Here is a 14,217-nt window from a genome sequence, read left to right as displayed (position 1 = left end):
CGGCCCTTTACCTGGACGATCTTATCGCCTGGCTGCAGGAGCTTTGATGCAGGTCCCTCTGGCTGGACCCTTGTCACAAAAATGCCCTGGTGGAACATCAATAACCTTACTGACCAGAACACCACTCCAGAACCACAACCCAGTCACATATCAGCCGTCTCATTACACAACAGCAGCTTACAGAGCAGAGCCATATCCACATGCAATGAAAGAAACAGAAACGGCTTAGAAATGTAAATGACAGAATCTTCCAGCACATCCCGCTACACTTGTAGCAGCTGCAGGGAAAGGCAAGGCATGCGTGAAATAGACGTACGGTGTCTTCTGGATGAAAAGGATTCCCTCTGCCCCCCAGTCCTCCGGATATGCTGAAGCCCAGCTCGGGGTTCTTCTCGATTTTCACCCGAAGCTGCAGGAGAGGGGTCACATCTGTCAGCAATCAACACCCACGACCACGCCTGTATCCTCACGCGTGACGTCTAAGAGGCCAGGAGAACAGGGCGGCGACAGCCTCCTGAGAGCTTGTGAAGCAGAGTTAAGCTGCTGTAAAGTCAGACTGGGGCCAGGTGTGGAGCCTGAGGGGGGCCTTCTCTCCAGCCCAATGGGGAGCAGAGCGTCAGTGCTTCCTGCAATCTAATGACTAATCCCCACTCATCTGATGAACCGCACAGACTAGAAATTATACTATACTTATTCGGGAAAACACTTGAAATTCTGACACATTTTCTGAATAAGAGAAGAGAAGTACTTCTTATTTCCTGAAAGTGATAAATCAATTGCTATTGGCCCATAGACTTAAGTCTTTACATTACAAAGTGACATGAATTCATAACAAGTTATCCAGACATAAGAGGCATGCCCACCTCTGACATAATGCTTTATGGGTGCTTCACAGTCAGACCCCATGGAGCTCTGTGAGAAAGTGCCCCTGGTAGGACCTACCTCCTGCGGCAGGGCCTCGGGGGGCGGCCGGGGCGGGCCCTGGGGCGGGCCCTGGGGCTGCTGGGACACCTTCAGCATCAGGTAGTCGATCAGCTGCTCTCTGGATGGGTGGCGGGCCATGGGGGCCTGGCTGCGGTCCATGGGGGCCTGGTTACGGCCCATGGGCGGCTGGCTGCGGCCCGCACCACTGCCACACATCTGCCCGTTGGGCAAAGGCACCTGGCAGGGCGGGAGGAGGAACACAGGCTGTGAGACGGCACCTGGTGCTGGAGGCCGGCTATGGGACAGCCCCAGCCGAGGTGGGACTCGTGCCCTTACTGAGTGGTACACCAAGACTAAACAGCACTACATTGCTTAACTTTCATATTATGTTAAGATTTTATGACCGCTTTTATGTTCGGGGTCAAACTGACCCCAAACATAATTTGAATGTGAAACAAACTATTCTAATTTTTTGGTCCAACTGGGCCCTCTATGCTGGTGAACCCAACAAATTAGCAGGAACACACAGAGTTGCATTGTGAATGAATAGGAGAGGCGATCTGCCTGTGTCCGGTAAAGCAGAGTTAAGTCGATAATTATTCAAGAGCAGAATCAACGTCCTCTTCCTCATCCGTAGGACAAAAAGGCTAGCCACAAAAGACAGGAACAGGACATACAACTTTGGCAATCGCGCTCAGCAAAACAGAACTGCGGCCCCAGTAAACAAGCAGAGAAATGGCATCTCCCGCTCACCGAGTGCTGGCTCTGGGTTTACAGAGGGAGGGGGAGAGTCACCGGCGGGGCACTGACTCACCGTGTAAAGACGCAGAGTCATGAAAATGAGCTGTCCTGAGCGTGCAGGAGAAACTCAGCGGGTAATTGTATTACTTTATTAGATTGCGAGGTTATTGGCAGCTCTGTTTAATTATGGGAAAACACTGGCACTGGGTCTCAGCTCATCATCTGCCGGATGACTAAGACGTTTTTACCACAACAGTGCAGCTCCTGTGCGTGTATGTCTATATGCATCTATGCGTGAGAATGTATGCAACTGTGTGCCTCTGAGTATGTGCATGTCTGCGTGTATGCGTATATGCAGCTACGGGTGAGTGTATGCCACTGTGTGCATTTGTGTCCTTGTATGTATATGCATCTATGGGCTAGAGTGTATGTGCATGTGTGTGCATGTATCTGTGTGTGTGCCTCTGTGTGCATGTACATATGTGTGTGTGTGTGCATGTACGTGTGTGTGTGTGTGTGTGTGTGTGTGTTTGTGTGCGCCTCTGTGCATCCTAACCGGAGGCTCCATGCTGTTAGTGTCCCAGAAGGGGTCACATGCACAAGGGCAGATTCTCAGGCTCTGCTGTGTCAGGAGGATCCTCTGCCCTGTTTGTACTTCATTAGCCCTTCATTAGTCTGGCACTTAACTTTCACCCCTCAGATAATTCACCATTTCCACTGAGGCAAGCCTTAATATGGAGAATGGCCAACAAGCTCACTAGTGCAATTAGCAGCAAAGGCTTTGGTAAGGCCTGCACTGTGCCTTTAAATTACATTACACTAACGTTAGTGTTCCTGTTAATCTCAAAGCCAGCCTAAGCACGGGTAATATCAGGACATGGTACCATCAGTGAATTGAAATCAAAGTGGCAGACAAGTTCTGCTGTTACAGATTACATACACCAGGGGGCGTGCTTGCTCCCTGTAAAAAAATGATTTCCTACATTCCAGATAAAATTCAAAACAAGACCAGCTTTTTAAATTCTGCTGCTGCACTCATGAAAACGTGCCTTCACAAATCAATTTGTTTTTAAAACCTTGTTTGGGGAGAGGAAGGTGAGAGAGAAAGATGAGAAAGGCCTGCATTAGAGGTTCCTGCTGCATTAATCTGTCCTACAAGGCGTACACATGGGACACATCAATCTTTAAACACGGCCCTCGTGAGCCTTCTACACCAGCCCTTAATGGATGAGAAAGGGCAGCAGGTCACCAGAGCAGCCCCTCACAGCGTTACAACTGTACATCCACAATATACAAACATCAGCAGGTCACCAGAGCAGCCCCTCACAGCGTTACAACTGTACATCCACAATATACAAACATCAGCAGGTCACCAGAGCAGCCCCTCACAGCATTACAACTGTACATCCACAATATACAAACATCAGCAGGTCACCAGAACAGCCCCTGACAGCATTACAACTGTACATCCACAATATACAAACATCAGCAGGTCACCAGAACAGCCCCTGACAGCATTACAACTGTACATCCACAATATACAAACATCAGCAGGTCACCAGAGCAGCCCCTGACAGCGTTACAACTGTACATCCACAATATACAAACATCAGCAGGTCACCAGAGCAGCCCCTGACAGCGTTACAACTGTACATCCACAATATATTGTCATTATTTTTGTCAAAAATACATCTGAAATGTAAGAGCACAGCCTCAAACAGCATAAGCGGAAGCTATGCATTGGGATCCGGATCCCTAAAGCCAGGCGCCGTCTCCACGGCAACGGCACCCCTCCCCCTCCCCCGCTCGCCCTCGTTCATCAGTATTGGCGCACGGCGCTGCTCTCGCGGTGGCTTTACGGCAGGGCGGGAGCAGCGCTCTGGAGCAGCGGCAGAAGGAGCAGCGTAATCCAGCACAGATGCGAGGGGTGGGGGGCAGGGTGATCTGTGCATGCGGGCCAGAAATCTTTGACAGGATGAAGGAAAATGAAGTCCTTGGAGGGCAATGTCAAAAGGACGTGTCGGAAGACGTCCGTCTGCTGAAGAAGCTTCCGGAAAACGCCTGTGAGGCCGCGGCCGCTCGTTCCCCCGGCTCAGTTTAAGGAGAGGCCAACGGCTTCTGAGCAGGTGTGGACAGCTGCCTGTCAGGAGGGCTTATTCTTACACTCCACCACTGTCTCAGTTATGGACCTCCATAAGCACAATCTGAGCCTTTATGACACACCCAAAACATGGGCGCCTTTACATGCCCAGTGCTTAAACCTCAAAATCACACGCACACACACGCACGCACGCACGCACACACGCGCACGCGCACACGCTGGGTACCCCTTTACCTCCCTTACGCTTTGCTACATAACACACCCAATTCATTCAGGAAGACATTTTGTGCCATTTAAGCTCACAGACTCAATATCACTCAGTTAGCTGTGCATCGCAGCCCAGTGGATCAGTAGGCTACCCGATGAGATGCCAAAGTGACATTTTTGTAGGCGGATTATTTCTGTCACACTGCCCAAGGGAAAGGCACTGCCGCATATTTAACATAACTAACAAGAACGTACTTAGCTTTGAGCTTTTAGAGAATTTGGCCTTTGCAAGAAAACAAGGGCTATTAATGCGGTGAATTGGGCCGACCTTCAAATGGCGGCAGAACGCAGCAGGCCTCCTCAGAAGCTCCAGCCCCGAGAGAGAGGCGCTCATTAACGAGGAAGAATTCATCCGCGTCGGTCCCACTCACCCCGCAAGGCCTCGGTCCTGTGCTCTCAGAGTAAACCCCAGCACCATCCCGCCATTTCAGTACTCCCCATTAAAACAGCCTCCCAACCCCCAAACCCACCAAACCCCCCCAACCCCCAAACCCCCCAAACCCCAGCACCATCCCGCCATTTCAGTACTCCCCATTAAAACAGCCTCCCAACCCCCAAACCCACCAAACCCCCCAAACCCCAGCACCATCCCGCCATTTCAGTACTCCCCATTAAAACAGCCTCCCAACCCCCAAACCCACCAAACCCCCCCAACCCCCAAACCCCCCAAACCCCAGCACCATCCCGCCATTTCAGTACTCCCCATTAAAACAGCCTCCCAACCCCCAAACCCACCAAACCCCCCCAACCCCCAAACCCCCCAAACCCCAGCACCATCCCGCCATTTCAGTACTCCCCATTAAAACAGCCTCCCAACCCCCAAACCCACCAAACCCCCCCAACCCCCAAACCCCAGCACCATCCCGCCATTTCAGTACTCCCCATTAAAACAGCCTCCCAACCCCCAAACCCACCAAACCCCCCCAACCCCCAAACCCCCCAAACCCCAGCACCATCCCGCCATTTCAGTACTCCCCATTAAAACAGCCTCCCAACCCCGCAACCCCCCAAACCCCCAAACCCCCCAAACCCCGCCAACCCACCAACCCCCCCAACTTCCCCGTCAGGACACGGGGAGGGAGCTGGAACGCGACCCAGTGAAGCTACCTCATAGGCCGGAACCAAGGAACCGCCTACAAACAGTGCCACAACGCCGTGAAGAAAACGCTTCACATGTGAAGAATAAAGGAACTGACTGAAATCCTTCTGTATGTACATTGAATTGAATTGATGTTTTATGTAAACATGCAAAGCAAACCTCCCTAAGAACCACATCGTGAAACAGTGTTCATGTTTACTTACTTTTCTCAGGGAGTCCATGGGGTAGCCCTGCGGTCCGGGTGGCCCAAAGACCTCTTCCTGGACCGGGAGGTAAAGAAAGAGGAGGGTCATCAATATGGCAGGAATCCAGCTCTAAACCAGGGGCACCCAAACTCATCCACAAAGGACCAGTGTGGACACAGGTTTTTTTAGCCCAGCGCGACACCTGATTCGGCTAATCAACTAACCATGGCTTTCAATCAAAGCCTCGATAAGTAGAATCAGGTGTCCCCTTGTGCTGAACTAAAACAAAAGCCTGCACTCACCCCGGCCCTTTTCAGATACGATTGCACACCCGTGGTTTAGAGTTTAACCACTGTCAAGATCCACACTAATGTGAGCGTCTGACAGAGACGGAGCCGGCTTCCGTGACCTGGCTGCATTAAACCTGCTGGCAGTGGATGGGTGGCTCGGATGACTGAGGCCGGAGTGGAAATACGTGTCCAACACCGCTGCTTCAGCTCACCGGTGAACACTCGGCGGACACCTGTGAAAGCCCAACTCTGGGGGATGGTGAATATGCACTGATAACACTGACAGGATGGCTCAGTGCACCGTGCGCTCCTAAGGTCACTTAGAGGTCTGAAAACACTGGGGGGGGGGGGGGGGGGGCGCGGGGGCTGGGAAAGACCAAGCGACCGACACTGCACCGCGAGAGGGTCAAAGGAACACAGCGCAGGCCCGGGGGAGTCGGCCGCTAAAGTTAGCTCTCGGCTCTTAGCCTCCGGTCAGAAACGGCAGCCAACATCTGACAGTCATTTTAACCTTCCTCCTCAGAACTCGCATCCAACCCCCGCGCGGCACTTCCATTCCAACATCTCCGAAAGCCAACATCCACGCTCATTACAACCGTGGAATTCTCCCAGCTGGCAGTGGTGACCGAGCGCACAAGCACCTCACAGCTCAACCCTGCTGCAAACTCCATCTTAGAGCAGCCTAAGCTAGTTCAGCACATAGTTGGTCAACCAGCTGACCAGCCTATACAGACAGCTGGTCCAACAGTTTGACTACCAGCTTACTCTCGCACCTAACCAGCCACACACCAGCTTTGACCAGCCAGCTAGAAATAAAACCCAGCTTAAACGGTCTGAGAATCCCATCTGGTCTTCGCTGGAATTTTTAGCAGGGAATTGATTGGCGATGGCCCAGTGTCACATGCCTCATTGAGAGAGGATATTTCATTATTCTGAGGAGTAATCCTACGCCCTCATGAGGATCGCATGTCGTTCGCAGCCCTTCTGCTGCCGAGCGCTTCGCTCTCTCTCTCTCCCCGCCCCGCCTCCCATTGGCCGTGCTGCGCTGGGCTCACACGCAGAGGCCAAACACTGAAGGGAACGGACTCTGCCCTGTTGCGTTTATCCGTGTGAACACCCGGCTCCTCGGTCCTGTGGCTGCACGGCCCCCTGCTCGTGTTCATAAAAACCTCCCTCGTCAAATCCACACAAATAAGACATTCGGGTAGGGTTTCATTCTGACGGCACATTCACAGCACACGTGACCTATTCGTACATGCTAGATAAGAACATGTTTGTGCCTGACAGTCCATGGAACAGCACATCCTAATTAGCACTGAACATGGCCTATTTAACAACCACAATGTATTATGTCATCTTTGAAGCAATGAACTGAGCACAACAGATTTTTATTTATTTATATAGCTCTTATGCATAACTTATGCACACTACGCAATAATAGCATGCGTCTTCAAGATGCGCTTAACGACGCATGCTATTTTTATACACAATCTTATACTTACCTTTGGCACAGACAGATACATGTACATCTAAACACGGAGTGAAAAGTTAGTGAGACTGTAAGATGAGAAAAGACCCTTAGAGAAAGCCCCGTGGAGAGGTAGATGATTATGTTGTGTTAAGCAGAGCTTTAGCAGACTGAGCATGCTCTCAGACCTGCATTCGGAAGAGCAGATGGAAGGGGAAAGGAGGGAGACTGGATTCACTCTCAGTGACTGTTTAAAGAAGGGCATTTCCTCCCACGCCCCTTTCACCCTGGAGGCCCACAGTGCTCCACTGGCTGTGTAGACCAAATCTCTCAACAGCACCCAGGGTGCAGACGGTCGTGCTGAAAGGGTAATCTCGTGTCGTAATCGTGCACCAACGTGTTTGCTAATCAATCAGGGAATTAAATGAAAAAATTCTAAATAAATAAAAGAGCAGCCTCATATACCGGAAGGGCAGATTTGGCTCCCAGCAGATTTCGTGTTACGGTTAGTGCCCTCAACAGCACCCTGAGGTATTGAGCAAAACAAAACGCATTGAGCAATCTAAAAATGGCGCTTTCATTAAAATTTTGGGTATATGGTCATATTTGACATTCATTACAGAAAAACGCACAGCCAAATGGTAATTGTGAAATAATAGAAATACGCACATCGACCAGGGTGCAAGACAACAGGGTAGCAGTTATAATAATTAAAGTAGAGCCAGCGCACGCAAACTCAATACGACTCTTTATTAGAATGAAATAACATTTTGACCCATAGTGGATCTTTGTCAGGTCAAACTAGAAGTAACCATATTGAGCTTGGGTGCACAGGCCCTACTTTAATTAATACCACAACATGGTGATTACAATTTATTTCAAATACAGCATGTCTACACTCCGCTGTTGGAGTGTTTCGGTAAATATTAATCAAAAGCAATCATGATTGCCATGGCGATCCAACAACTATACTGTCCCAACATACAGACTCATCCGAACCAGCTAAAATGACAATTGTGTTGGGAAAAATCTCAAGGGGGTCCCGCTAGTTTCTGCTAGGTTTACAAAAAAATAAAAATAAGGGGGGGGAAAAAAAGCCGCGTCAGCTTTTTAATTATTGCGCACAGTTAGCATGATCAGAGAGTGTGGAATGGCACACGATTGGGCAGAGTGAGAGGGGCTGGGTGCTAGCCTAGGGGAGGAGCTGTACTCACACACAGGTCGTGGGCTCCGTAAGGCCTTCCGTCTCCCACACTAAACACCAGAGAGCCTTGGCTGGCATGCACATCCCTACAGCTGCCATAGCGAGAGCTGCTAGCCGCAGCGTATTTGGGATTATAGGACCTAGACAGCACGTTCTGAGCAGAGGGGGACAAACATTCAACACAGACATTTTAGTAGGCATGCTTTTCACCGCTGTGTTAAACACAGGCACTTTAGTAGGCATGCTTTACACCAATGTGTTAAACACAGGCACTTTAGTAGGCATGCTTACACCGCTGTTAAACACAGGCACTTTAGTAGGCATGCTTTACACCAATGTGTTAAACACAGGCACTTTAGTAGGCATGCTTTACACCGCTGTGTTAAACACAGACACTTTGGTAGGCATGCTTTACACCACTGTGTTAAACACAGACACTTTAGTAGGCATGCTTACACCACTGTGTTAAACACAGACACTTTAGTAGGCATGCTTTACACCACTGTGTTAAACACGGACACTTTACTCAGCATGCTTTACACCACTGTGTTAAATAGACACTTTAGTAGGCATGCTTACACCACTGTGTAAAACACCGACACTTTAGAAGGCATGCTTACACCACTGTGTTAAACCCGGCCCCTTAAAAGGCATGCTTACACCACTGTGTTAAACACAGACACTTTAGTAGGCATGCTTTACACCAATGTGTTAAACACAGACACTTTAGTAGGCATGTTTACACCGCTGTGTTGAACACAGACACTTTAGTAGGCATGTTTACACCACACCAGGCTGCATGCTATTTCATGCGTGGTCCACTGGTGCATCTCCCACAAAGGCAGATGTTAGATTGGCACACGTGCACGCACACACACACCTTTGCATCTTTGTGAGAATCATAAACCTTGAGATTTCTTGGTAAAGACAGACTCTAGTTTACCAGGGTTATTCAACCACCAGTTGATCCAGATCCAGTAAATTCAAGTAGAATCTTCATAACTGGGCATATTCACAATAATGGAGCAGCTATGAACATTGCCCTTGAACATTACCATTCAGCCTGATACTTGTTATTCAAAGCATTTCATCATTCCTCTCCGCTGGTCTGGGGGTAAGAATCCCCAGGTTACATTTGCATGCTGATGACCCTCAGGACCAATGTGCTTAAGCTCAGGCTCATCTGTTTACGCCCACAAGCTTCCGCATCCAATCAGTATTCAAAGCGTTCTGCTGCAGGAGAGAGCGTGGGCCTGAGCAGCCATGGAGACAGCGTGATTAATGAGGTCTCAGGGCACAAACGGAGCCTTCGGGAGCACCAAGACCAAAACTGCTTCAGAGGAACCCCCAGAGGAACCCCAACGCTCAACAACCACTCCGCAGGGTGCTCTGGAGGGACAGTGGCTGTGACATAACCGTATCAACAACACGGTCGCCTCCTGCCAAGCAGATTAAACAGTCTCCACGTGAACCAGCTCATGACAATTCTCACTGAACAACCTCCTCGCTTAGGACCAGAAGCAGAACTTTAGGCGTTTTTCTGCAAACACACACAAACATTCAACAACATGAGGCCAGTCACACTGGAAAAAAGAAGGGGCCTAGGCATTACCTTCTCCATTTTCTTGGCCTCGATGTGCCTCATGACCTGGTCCCTCCAGTCGACGGGCACCCTGCCCCCGGGCGCGTCCAGCAGGGAGTGCTCCGACTTCACCCGCACGTTGGGCCGTTTGCCTGGGCTGGCGTGGGGGTAGCCGAAGTCGCTCACCGACATGGTCCTCTCGGGCAGCTCGTGGGCGGGGGGCCGGGCGCTGTGGGGCCGAGGGGCCCCGGGCCCGTCCATGCTGTAGGTGCGCGCAGACAGGGGCCTCTGTAGGGCCTGGCTCATCAGGGGCCCGCGGCCCATGGTGTGGATGTCCCGGTACGTCATGTACTCGCCCCCGGATGCGCAGGACGAGCCGCTGCCCTGTCTCTGGAGGGCACCCCGCGGGGGCCCGGGGGCCAGCATGCGCTCCATGGCCCAGGGGTCCTGGCCCTTAGGCGGGCCCCTCTGCTGGGGCTGCAGGGGGTAGGGTGGGGCGTTGTTGCGGTTGGAGTAGTTGGTGTTGGCCAGGGAGTGCTGGGGCGGGAGGTAGGTCTGCTCGGGTGGGACGGGCATCCTCTGGGTCCACAGGCTGTCTTTGGGCATGGTGCTGCTGGCGTACTGGACGTTGTACTGGGGAGGCACCCGGCTCTCGTACTTGGGCGGCTTGGAGGCGGACAACAGGTCGTCGGAAGAGGCAGAGGACCCTGGGTAGACCTGCAGGGGCTGGTCGCTCAGAAGGGAGGCAGACTTGCTCCGCACGATGCTCTGGCCCTGGGCGGAGGCCCCGGGGCCCCTCCCCGCAGCCTCGCAGGGGCCGTTCTCAGGGTCCATGCAGTAGAGCTTCATGCCGCCCCCGTCTATATCAGTGATGCTGAGGGATTTGAGGACGGGAGGGGGCCCGGGGCCGGCCCTCCGCTGGGGGGAGAGCTCCTCGGAGCTGCGTGAGAGGGAGGGGTCCACGCTGGAGGGCGGGCCCTCGCTGCGCTCGTACCTGGGGGGCGGGGGAGGCTGGTTCCCGTTCTCCAGCCTGTCGTAGTTGTTGTTGAGCGACGAGGCGTCCTGGACCACGCCCTCCAGCCGCGGCGTGTTGTCCGGCGGGGGCACGTTCATGTTGATCTGGTCCCACGTGCTGTAGGGGTCTCCGTTCTTCTGGATGAACGCCAGCCTCTCCTCCACGGACAGCGGGAAGCGGCCGGTCTGCTCAGGCCGGGCCTGGAGCAGGGCCTGCAGGGACGTGTCCGACCCGTTCCCGTTCTGCAGGAGCGGGGCGCTCTCCTTCAGCTCGTTCAGATTCTCATCCTCCTGCCTGCGCAACAAAACACCAGAGAGGCTCCGCACTCAGTCACCACAGCAAGCCAAGAGAGCCGATCGCTCTCGCTCTCGTTCTTTAAATGACCTGTCTAGACGGCGAGACGTTTTTAGACTATGTACAGGCCTCACACCTCTCCTTTGTCTAGCCAGTCTTACAATATCGCCCTGTCCATCATAACAAGCCCATCAGCTTTCAACCAGCCTGGCAGATGACACTATAATTCGGCCCGGAAGGCACAGCTATAAATATCTAAACAGTGACAGATTAAATTGCCCAGATAGCATTCAGAATTAGAACAATAATCAGCTTGAACCGTTTCTGCTTTTAAATGGCTTCGATGCATGCAAAGAACAAACACCGAGCTTCATCTGCATATTTAAAAATCCATTAAAAAGAACAAATAACAGCAAAATGACTTTTAGGAGAAAATGTGCACTGCAAGAACTTCTAAAAGCTTAGGCTCTTGATGGCGGTCATTAATCTCTTGAAGAGGTTTTTGAAAAATATCAAAGTCAGAACGATGTAGCGATCATTAGATCACCATTAGAGTTTTCAGTTAAGAACTTTTTAATCACATACCTTAAATGGATATTTCTCTTTTCTAACAAGTAATTTTATGGAGCTTGCCCCCATTGTATTTGCATAGCTTGTATACTGCTGACCATTAACAGCATTGCCGTTCCTCCTGGTTGTCCTGCTCCTAATCCACTCCCATTCATTTTCAGGACCTTGCCTTAATGAATAGTTGTAAAGCACAAACTAACTACGAAGGATAATAGATTGTTAAGAGGGCACTAGCGTCAAAAGGTCTCCGTTTTCAGCTTTAGGTTAGCTATAAAAAGCGCAGCTATTTTCAGACTGGCTACTGCACAGAAATAAAGCAAACTGTAGACCATTTCAATGCGTGCGCGTTATTGTTATTGATACTGTGTTCATGGACACATCACTTAGTTCTAATGGCAAAACCTTTTCCGATGTTTGTCTGGTTCTATAAGGAAATAAAAGGTTGGAAATGTCAGACATTTGAAAAAATGGAACCTTTTGACTCCTAGTACTCTCCCCCAGTCATTTTCTCCTCGGTAGTTAGTTTGTGCTTCAAAACTATTCATTTCGGCGAAGTGGCAAAAATGAATGGGAGTGGATTGGGAGCCTGATAGCCAGGAGGAACAGCAATGCTGGTAACGGTCCGCAGGGACAGCTGATGTTGCTAGTATTCACGCTGTGCAAATACAATGGGGCAAGCTCCACAAAACACTGGAGATACTGCGGAGGTTGCGCTCACCTGTTGGGCGGCTCCAGGGGCAGTTTGCTCTCCCTCTCGGGCGTGCACAGGGAGGTGTCCTGGCTGCTGTCGGTGGTCAGGGACACGGAGTCGGACATGCGCGACGGTGAGGAGCAGTTGCTGTTGTTCTGGTTGCTGTTGGCCACAGTCTCATCCAGCAGGGAGTCTGCATCCTTCCCATCATCTGCCAAAGCAGAGGAGGAAAAATGATGACCATTCCCCCCTCTAGGAGGCGCACCCCATCATCTGCTTTATTCTGCCCCAACTGTCATAGAATCACCAAAATGGGCCAAACTGCATTCCCGCTGAACATTACTTTCATAACACGACCATATCACTTCAAAACAATACAGACCATCTAAAACAACACCAACATGGCATACTACCACACGAAATATGACACTACCTTACACATTACACAGCAGAATATGCACTACAGTGCATGGAGAACACAATCTGACAGCATAGCAGTATGTCAAGATACTGCCACACAAGACACGACTACAAGAGAACGCAATAAACTGTCCAACAGTGCATCTAAATCAAAGGAACACACAAAAACAGAAATACAAGAGGCAACAGGATAAGAGGACGCTGTTCATTCTGTCAACATGAACGGTAGTTGTAAATTATGGGGTTCATTAAAAAAGCCTTTGATATTTATTATCATGGCATACACAATACGAAAAAAAGAGAACATCCACAAGAAAAAGTAAAGGACAATTTGGACTAGCACTGATGCACTAGCACTTTGTTCTAGCACTGACGACTGGCAGAAAAGCATATTTACGAACAGCTGACTAATGAACATTTGCGGCAACGAAACGTCCGTTCGTCAGAGGCAAGTCCGTCCAGTTTAGATGCACTGTCATAATCGGCCATCGAGAGAGGAGTGTCCTCCAGGCCAAATTACCTTTCTTGTCCTTGCTGAGTGCCACCACCTTGGGCTGGTTGATCGAGATCTCGATCAGCGGTGGACGCATCTCGGCAATCTTCATCTCCTCCTCTTCCTCAAAGGACAGATCTTCTGAGTCCTGGGGAAGGGGGGGGGGGGGGGGGGTAGACATCCATTAAAAAACTGGAAGCAGCAGGGTCCTGCCAGACTCAGTGAGGCTCAAACTACAGCTCATCTCAATCTCCACCGCGAGGAAATGACTGGCAATCGCAGCGCAGAGCGTGACCCAGAAGGGGAGGCCAGCCTGAGGAACGAGGCCGGTAAATAACGGACGCGCCGCTTAATATACCCGTCAAAGCCCAGACGTGCTCTCATTACAGCGGGGCCACGGATAAGCCCTTTAACAGGGGAAGGGAATATACGGCGTGTGACTTTCTTATGCGACTGACCCCCAATCAATCGGTGAGGACCCTGGGACCTGCGTTTAAATCCTCTGCACTACCCGTGCTGTTGTAATCATAATTAGACTGCATTAACACCCACAGAATGCTGGTTGGAGAAATGGCTTGTGGAGAATGTGAGTGGCGTGCATTTCAGAACTAAGTACACCTAACGCCCGACACTGCAGCCTGCATTCAAACATTATATTATACCAAAGGACAATATTTCACATACCAGTGCCCAAAAATCGAATTTCGATGTTGAAAACACTTACTATATAGGGAGGTAAAGCAGAGGACCCGCAGAAAGGTATGCTCGTCCTATGCTAGAAGTTTCCTCATAGACGGCAACAGCTTCATATAAGCAAATTAAGCATTAAATTGTTCTACAAACACAAAATGACAAGGTTCCAGATCATCCGCA

The 14,217-nt window shown here is 50.7% G+C and overlaps 1 protein-coding gene across 2 annotated transcripts in view; it reads right to left on the bottom strand.

Moving 5' to 3' along the window:
• erbin (erbb2 interacting protein) overlaps positions 1–14,217 on the bottom strand; it is a 92,142-nt gene that overhangs the window by 3,544 nt on the left and 74,381 nt on the right. The window contains exons 19-26 of one of the 2 annotated variants that reach the window (XM_061262482.1): positions 13,372–13,492; positions 12,459–12,642; positions 9,892–11,170; positions 8,290–8,433; positions 5,336–5,392; positions 943–1,161; positions 317–409; positions 12–86 (exon numbers count right to left, since the gene is read on the bottom strand). In XM_061262482.1, the coding sequence (XP_061118466.1) occupies positions 12–86; positions 317–409; positions 943–1,161; positions 5,336–5,392; positions 8,290–8,433; positions 9,892–11,170; positions 12,459–12,642; positions 13,372–13,492 (2,172 nt within the window). The remainder of the gene's footprint in view (positions 1–11; positions 87–316; positions 410–942; positions 1,162–5,335; positions 5,393–8,289; positions 8,434–9,891; positions 11,171–12,458; positions 12,643–13,371; positions 13,493–14,217) is intronic. The other variant, XM_061262483.1, reaches the window with a different exon arrangement.

Source organism: Conger conger, chromosome 12 (assembly GCF_963514075.1).
Source record: "Conger conger chromosome 12, fConCon1.1, whole genome shotgun sequence".
Taxonomy (NCBI): Eukaryota; Metazoa; Chordata; class Actinopteri; order Anguilliformes; family Congridae; genus Conger; species Conger conger.
The sequence above is the reverse complement of the archived record's forward strand: the minus strand, read 5'-3'. Positions and strand labels throughout refer to the sequence as shown.